The 8,260-nt window shown below is 44.8% G+C and overlaps 1 protein-coding gene across 1 annotated transcript in view; it reads left to right on the top strand.

The window, feature by feature from the left end:
* The first annotated feature begins 1,775 nt into the window (after nt 1-1,775).
* The window catches only part of EFHC2 (EF-hand domain containing 2), a 58,936-nt gene continuing 52,451 nt past the window's right edge, over nt 1,776-8,260 (top strand). Inside the window, exons 1-2 of the mRNA XM_081907802.1 lie at nt 1,776-1,932; nt 7,529-7,717. Of these exons, the coding sequence (XP_081763928.1) occupies nt 1,891-1,932; nt 7,529-7,717 (231 nt within the window). The 5' untranslated portion in view covers nt 1,776-1,890. The remainder of the gene's footprint in view (nt 1,933-7,528; nt 7,718-8,260) is intronic.

The following is an 8,260-nucleotide window of genomic DNA, read 5'->3' as shown; positions in this document are numbered from 1 at the left end:
ATGAAAGAGGCTTGTGGCATCTTCCAGGGTTCAGAACCCTGCGGCCTTCCAGATGTTGCTGGACTGCAACTTCCATCACCATTGGCTATGGTGGCTGAGGCTGATGTGAGTTCTAGTCCAACATCTGGAGGGCTTACAGGTACCTCAACCTTGTTATTCCCAAATAAATTTCATTAGGGCATAAGGTTTTGTGGATTAGAGTCCACTTCCTTCAGATGAGGTGCTGGTTGGGTTAAAGCTTACATGATGTAAAGTTTACATGGTAAAAGCAGCACAGCCACCATTTACAGCAGCAGCATTAATTGCTGACAACGCAGATATGTTGGGATTCCTAAATTAAATAACACCTGTAGCGAGGTGTGTGTGCACGCATTTTGTTGTAGTTGTTTTAAGAAAACCCCAACCGCTGTTACCATGATTCACTTCAGAGGTGACAGAACTTGTGGCACAGGAGACAAATGTGTCTTGATCACAGTAATCAGCGAGTGAAGGCGAAACTTTGTGGGTTCTAAGGCCATGTAAAAACAGCTCAGGACATATCGCAGCTTGGATGATGACAGGAGACCAAGTGATGCATAAGAACATAAGAGCTTGCTGGATCAGGCCTAAAGTCCATCTAGAGCAGCATCCTGTTCTTACAGTGGCCAACCAGATGCCTCTGGGGTAAGGTTACCAGACGTTCCCGTTTCCCAGGGACAGACCCCGGATTTACAAAACAGTCCCTGACAAAATCCATCTATTTAGTTGGAAGTTGAAAAGTGTCCCCTGGATTCATTGAAAAAAATCTGGTAACCTTACTCTGGGGAGCCTGAAGGCAGGACAAGAGCACAGCAGCCTTCTCCTCCCTTGTGCTCCCCAGCCACTTGGTATTCAGGGCTCTAACAATGGAGAAAAAGCATCGACACGGAGAGCCTTTTATTCTGCAAATATGTCTAATTCTCTTCTGAAAACATCCAGGTGGGTGGCCATTACTGCATTTTCTGGAAGCAAGTCCCATAGTTTAATGACACATTCTGTGTCTTTAACCTGGCTTTCGACAATTGAGGTGTATTGGTTTTTTTTAAAAAAAATATTTTGATGATTTTAAGTTGCTTTACCAGGCAGAGGGCCTTCTTGGTAGTGGCGCCTGCCCTGTGGAATGCCCTCCCATCAGATGTCAAGGAAATAAACAACTATCTGACTTTTAGAAGACATCTGAAGGCAGACCTGTTTAGGGAAGTTTTTAATGACTGATGTTTTATCCTGTTTTTAATATTCTGTAGGGAGCAGCCCAAAGTGGCTGGGGAAACCCAGTCAGATGGGCGGGGCAGAAATAAATTATTATTATTATTATTATTATTATTATTATTATTTGTTGTTGTTGTTGTTGTTGTTGTTGTTGTTGTTGTTGTTATACTGTGTTTCAATACTATAACCCACCCTGGGATCTTAAGAGTGAATAAATACATGACGAATAGCAACAATAACAACCTCATTTGTACAAAGGAAACCCTGGCCCCTTGGTCTGAACTGTATTATGCTCTGAGACTGCCTGAGTCTCTGAGGTAGCTTTGGCAATACGTATTTAACGCGCGGTGAAAAGGAAGAGAGAGACTTGCTTCGAAGTCGCGGGTGGGACCTAAGCTTCCAGACTGGAAGCGGCTGCTGCGAGGGGAGCAAAGCTTGCAGCAAGCGGCGTGCGACTGCAGGGGGCGGCAGAGAGCAAGGGCGGAGCGAGCGGCGGCCCCCTTCCCGGCAGCCCTCTGTGACGTCAAAGGGGGGTCGCCAGGCAACCGGACTCCAAACAGCGCGCCGGCGCTTGCTCCGGCCTTGGGCAGCGCGGAGGGCGACCGGCCGGGTTCGGGCAGCAACACCAGCCCGAGGCGGCGGGCGGGCGGGACCGGGGCAGCCATGGCGCTACCGCTCCTGCCCGGGAACTCCTTCAACAAGAATGTAAGTGGGGGGGTCGGCTTGGCTCCCGCCGCCTCCTCCTTCCCCGCCGGGGGGCTCCCCAAGTCCATGTCTCCGGCGCCGCCCCCCGAAACGCGCATTGCCGTCCTCCTCGCGGGAGCCGCGCCTCCACGTGCTCGCGCGGATCTCCTCCCGAAATCCGGCTCAGGAGGACCCGCCACGGATGAAACCCGAGACGTGATAACAACACCCCCCTCCCGCTGCACTGGGCTCCCACTGCATGGCAGAACCACTTTCCTTGTATTCCCCTTTATGAAGCTGGACAGGGACCTCTTCTTTTCTACGAGGAAATGCCTTATGTTGAGATAGATCTCCGTAGTTCATCTCCTGCTATCTCTATGTGCTGGCTGCCTGTGGCTGTGCAGAGGCAGAGAGGTCTTTCCTTAACCTTCTTACACTTTATAACAACTTTGGCTGCACATGCAACATGCATTTTCAGCACGTGGTTCACATCAAAGGAATGGTCACTTAAGGGCGCTGGAAATTGTGGCTTGGTGAGGGATGAACTGCAGCTCCTGATATTCTTTGGTGTGGAGACATCTGCTTTAAATGCATGGCGTGTGTGGGGCCTTTTGCAAGCTCAGTCTTCAATATACCCCAAGCGTTACTGGCCACTCACATCACCATATTCAACACAAAGGTACATGCATCAAAGGAATACTTCAGCAGGGGAGGCAGGTCCATTAGGGTGAATGAGGCACTGCCCTACAAACCTCAGCCTGCCCCCCCCCTTTGTCTTCCTTTTTACTTAAACACTCCAGGCTCTCATTTCCTCTTCCTTAGTATTGTTTCCTCTGTAAAACGAACCAGGGAAAATATTGGAGGCAAAGCTTTAATTTGTTGGCTCTGTCTGTTATTGGCTCTGGCTCCTCCCACTATTTGTCTCCCTGCCTTCTGCCCTGTCAGTCCCAATGGGTACCAGTTACTATTGGATTAATGTAAGGATTTTTGTGTCTTGAAAGCAGCATGATTTGCGTGGGCATAGAATCATAGAATTGTAGAGTTGGAAGGGATCCAGAGGGTCACCTAGTCCAACCTCCTGCAATGCTGGAATCTCAACTAAAACATCAATGATATATGGCCATCCAACCTCTGCTTAAAAATCTCCAAGGAAGGAGAGTCCCATCACATTCCAAGGGCATCTGTTTCACTGTTAAACAGCTCTTACTATCAGAAAGTTCTTTCTGATGTTTAGTCAGAATCTCCTTTCTTGTAACTTTAAGCCATTGGTTTGGGTCTTACCGCCTGAAGCAGGAGAAAACAAGCTTGCTCCATCTTCCACATGACAGCCCCTTAGATATTTGAAGATGGCTATCATATCTACCACATTCTACCAGCTTCGCCACAATCATGGGGGACTGTGTCAAAAGCCTTACTGAAATCAAGTTACAGTACATGTGCAGCATTCCCCTGATCAAAAAAGAAAAAGAAAAGAAAAAAAGAAATGAGATTCGTCTGGCATGACTTGTTTTTTTGAAGCCCAAGCTGGGTCTAAAAATGACAACATCCTTTTGATTTCAGTGAGCGCTGAAGTCAAAGTCATAGATATATCTAAACAAAAAAAATTCCTTCCAGTAGCACCTTAAAGACCAACTAAGTTAGTTCTTGGTATGAGCTTTCGTGTGCATGCACACTTCTTCAGATACAGTATCTGAAGAAGTATACAGTATCTGAAGAAGTGTGCATGCACACGAAAGCTCATACCAAGAACTAACTTAGTTGGTCTTTAAGGTGCTACTGGAAGGAATTTTTTTTTGTTTTGACTATGGCAGACCAACACGGCTACCTATCTGTAATAGATATATCTGTGTGTGTTCCAAGAAAATATTTATGAATGGATTTGTACTATTATTGGAAGAAGCATAAATCTGCAGCGACAATTTATCTGCAGGGATTATTTGTTAAATGACAGGTTCAGGAGTTATTTCTAGGGTTATCCAATACAGTAAGGGCTGGATTTAAACCAGGCTTCTGCTTTGCTCTTTATTGAAGTGTATTCCATCACTTTGTTCCTGAAGTTCTTTGGAAGAAGTTTTAAAGGAAATGTTGCTTTTCCAGACTTTTTGTGAATACTGTAGTTTGTCTTGGTTATTAAAAATAGTTGGTTTACTCAGCAGAATGCAGAATGCATTGTAAGGAACTGTTAAGTGTTTACTTGTGTTTCCACAGGCACCTTGGTGATGGATTGTTAGCTAGGCAGCCACTTAACATTATTCCCTGCTGAATAGAAACTTCTTATGTCTTCTGTTTAGGCCAGGTTTGGGGCACTTTTAGATCCTGTCCCTTTGTACAGTAGCAACAAACACCTCTGACTATCATATGCCAAAGCCAGACAAAACAGGACTATTATCTTTGTGTTTTGTTTGTGAGTGCCCAGACTCAGTGACATCTGGCTAACTTCTTTGTTTTGGAAGCAAAAGAGGAGGCTAAGCCTTAAAATGACCCTGAAAAATGATTCTTTATCAAATAATAATGTTTCTTCCCCCTGAGGAAGGTTACCATTTACCAAAATGTGTCAGAGCATTTTATTGTTTCCCAAGGGGTATTATTATTTGATAGAGATTTATTTTCCAGGACCATTTTGAAGCTTTGCCTCTTCTTTTGTTGCCTCATGTCACTAGTATCTGTTAGAAACAGAATGGTCTTGGGTCAGATCCCACAAAGCAATTCTTACATTTTTATAACAAACCAAAATTACTAGCAGTCTGTTAGACCAAAAGCTGATTTTGGCCAGTTTCATTGAACATGAGAGCACTTATTCTTTTACAGTTCATTTTACAGCAGTCATTGACCTTGGTGGCAGCTTAGTGGCTGTTGGCCAGGCTGGCTGAGACTGAGGGGAGATGGAGTCCAACAATGTATGGAAGAAAGACATATCTCTCCCCAATGAGCAGTAATGCTGTATGACAACTCCATAGGTTTCTAATGAGAAGAGCACTAGCTTCGTTTTCATAAGATACAACTCTACACCACTTCAGCAACAAAGTGGTGGTAGATCTCATTTTAAGATTGCTACTTTCCTCAGCGAGTGTATTGCTTTTGTGAGTACTGGGCACGTTGGTGTGATAGCATGATCAACTTGTGTCTCTGGATGTGCCGGTCTTTGTGCTGATTGTTGCTAATCCAAATGTAACAGCCAGGATCGGCACTATTTAAAAATTCTGCCCCATGACCTTGCAAGCATGATCTACACATTAAATCATTTTGTTATTGGATGCTGCAGCTTGGTGTATGATGGTCATGTGTAAATGAAACAGCTTGTGCACACCCACTATCTGGATGGGGGTGATATGATGGGGGTGAGATTCTCATCCTCCTCACCTGCTGTTACCAGTCACTACCACCCATCTGTTACTATTTTCAAAAACTGAAGGCATAAGCTGCCCTTTACTTCCTGATATCATCAGAGCCTTGCTTAGTTCTAGCCATTGGGGTAAGGTCAAGTCCCATTGTTTAAATGTGGCCCAGAGCTTTGTCAGGCTGGGCTGCCTGTATGCAGTACTAGCCTTCTTATGAAAAAGCATTGTGATGGATGTGATAGCTTTCAAAAATCATGAAGCATTATGCTGTCACAAACTTGAATCAAAAATTGGTAACTGAATCTGAAGAAAATTCCAGAAGGAGGTGCTTTGGCGTTGTGCCATCAAAACAAACATGCTGTATATTTTGAGTGTTGTCTGTGCTGGCACTACAAGCAAGACCAAGCTGAAAATAAAGCATGCTGGTTTTGATGGCACAATACACAAGCATCTCCTTATGGAGCATGGACACATGGCTCCTGCTCTTCTGCAATGCTCTTCTTTTCCTTTGTTCGTTATTCTGTCAGTATGTCTCCAAAAAGATAAGCACACAGCTCTTTTTGATTTAACCCAGGCATGGGCAAACTCGGCCCTCCAGATGTTTTGGGACTACAACTCCCATCAACCCTAGCTAACAGGACCAGTGGTCAGGGATGGTGGGAGGTAAAGGTAAAGGTACCCCTGCCCGTATGGGCCAGTCGTGTCCGACTCTAGGGTTGTGTGCCCATCTCACTTAAGAGGCCGGGGGCCAGCGCTGTCCGGAGACACTTCCGGGTCACGTGGCAAGCGTGACGAAGCTGCTCTGGCGAGCCAGCACCAGCGCAGTACACGGAAACGCCGTTTACCTTCCCGCTATAAAGTGGTACCTATTTATCTACTTGCCCTTGGGGGTGCTTTCGAACTGCTAGGTGGGCAGGAGCTGGGACCGAAAGACAGGAGCTCACCCCGCCGCGGGGATTCGAACCGCCGACCATGCGATCGGCAAGTCCTAGGCGCTGAGGTTTTACCCACAGCGCCACCCATGTCTCCTTATGATGGGAGTTGTAGTCCCAAAACAGCTGGAGGACTGAGTTTGCCTATACCTGATTTAACCCTTCTCCACCCTGAGCTACCCAACAAGCCTAACCTGCATGTTCTGAAAAAAATAGCATTGATCATACTTCTCTGTAGTATTTAAGGTAATGTGTAGTTTGACTGCAGGTTGCCTCAAAGCCAAGTCTGGAGAGGCCCTTTGTCAATTTTAATAGTTCAGCTAAAGTCTGAAGGGAAAATCTTAGGACTCCCTGCTGGAAACAGTGGTGGTGGTGGTGAAACTGACAAATAACGGCTGTATGTTGTACTTTGAGGCTACATCCATCCAGCCAGCCAGCCAGCCATCATTTTATTTGTATGCCACCTTTCCATAGTTCAAATCATGCTCAAGGTGGCTTACAACATGAAAAAGATTACATAATTACAAACATAACCAAAGTAGTCAAACAATAGACGAAACATCATAAAATACACAATCAAATTGAACAATTTCCACACAAATTGTAAGAAGATTTAAAATAAATATACGGAAAGTTAAGATCAATAACAGCAACAACAACCCCCAAGGACTCCGCCTAAAGAATACAGCTGGAGTCAGTCAGGGCCCTTCTCTCCTAGGCTAGGTGGAAAAGACTGCAAGGCAAGAAGCCGGTCTTCCAGGGCTCACAGCCAAGATGGCTAGCCAGGTTTAGCCCCCCATTTGCAGTCATAAATAAGATGCCACTACTTTTTCCACTTGTGATTTAGTTTTTTATGCCATGCAGTTGTGCCCTACCCCATACACCCGATAATATGGAAGACTTTAAACTAATAATAGAGCTGAGTGCTTGTGTTTTGCCATCTTTGCTTTACTCAGAGCCATAGATTCCACGGCATTCCTGTTATTTCAGACCTACAAGCACAACAACACTCAGTGGTTCCATTTCCACAGTTTTTTTTTCCTAAAGAGGGCAATCCCATTCATTTCATGGCTTTCCATCTCAGTGCCGCAGAAATCAGTGGAATTGTTCGGCAGATATGCCCAGAAAAACTACTTCCAAGATGGACTGATTCTGTGTATCACATCTGAGTCAAAAAAAATGACCAAAAAATTGACATGGGCATTGAGATTGAAATTAAAATAGATTTAAAGCCCTTTAATTATTATTTTATCATGATTAACATTGCTTCGTGGATTCTGAATTGTGTGATCTAAAAATGCCCTTTTGTGTCTTCTGAAAACATTATTTATTTCCTCTTGGTTGCAGCTAGGGAAAGAAAAGTTCCATAAATCTCAACACTGGAGTTACTGCAATAAGGTTTCTATGTTGGTGGGAGAAGACAAACCTGGAATAGGAGGCGAACCTTTGCCTGGACAAAAGCTGAAACCAAAGTACAGCGTGTTTCCTAGAGGGGTTGGATGTGATGCGCCTTCGTGGGTAGCATTTGATAAACAGGTACAGTGAGACAGATTTGTTGGTTCACATTATTTGTATGTTTCCAGTGGCTTGTGTGTTCATCCCAGCATCTTAGGTGAAACCTGAAATATGCGTAGCACTTGGAAGGGTGTAAAGGGTGAGCAACACACAACTGGGTGATGTTCTATACTATTGACACCTGACAGTTTCATGCTCTTGGACTGGATGCACAAGGGACATTTTAGGGAATAGGGGACCTTTATTTCAAATTATTTATTTGATAAGATTTATGTACTGCTTAATTGACTAAAACCTCTAAGCAATTTACTCTCTTGAGCCAGTGATTCCAAAGAATCATAGAATCATAGAACTGTAGAGTTGGAAGAGACCCTGAGAGTCATCTGGTCCAACCTCTTGCAATTCAGGAGTCCTATGCCCTATGTGGGGCTTGAACCCTCAACCCTGAGATTAAGAGTCTCATGCTCTACCGACTGAGCTATCCCACCAAAGAGATGGGCTGCAGGTAAAGGGGTCTGGATTGCAATTTAACTGCCAGATCTTGTGCTGCAGGCTTCTGGCATC

Source organism: Podarcis melisellensis (assembly GCF_964234715.1).
Source record: "Podarcis melisellensis genome assembly, chromosome: 4".
NCBI lineage: Eukaryota > Metazoa > Chordata > Lepidosauria > Squamata > Lacertidae > Podarcis > Podarcis melisellensis.
Note: the sequence above shows the minus strand (reverse complement) of the source record. Positions and strands in the feature narration are given on the sequence as shown.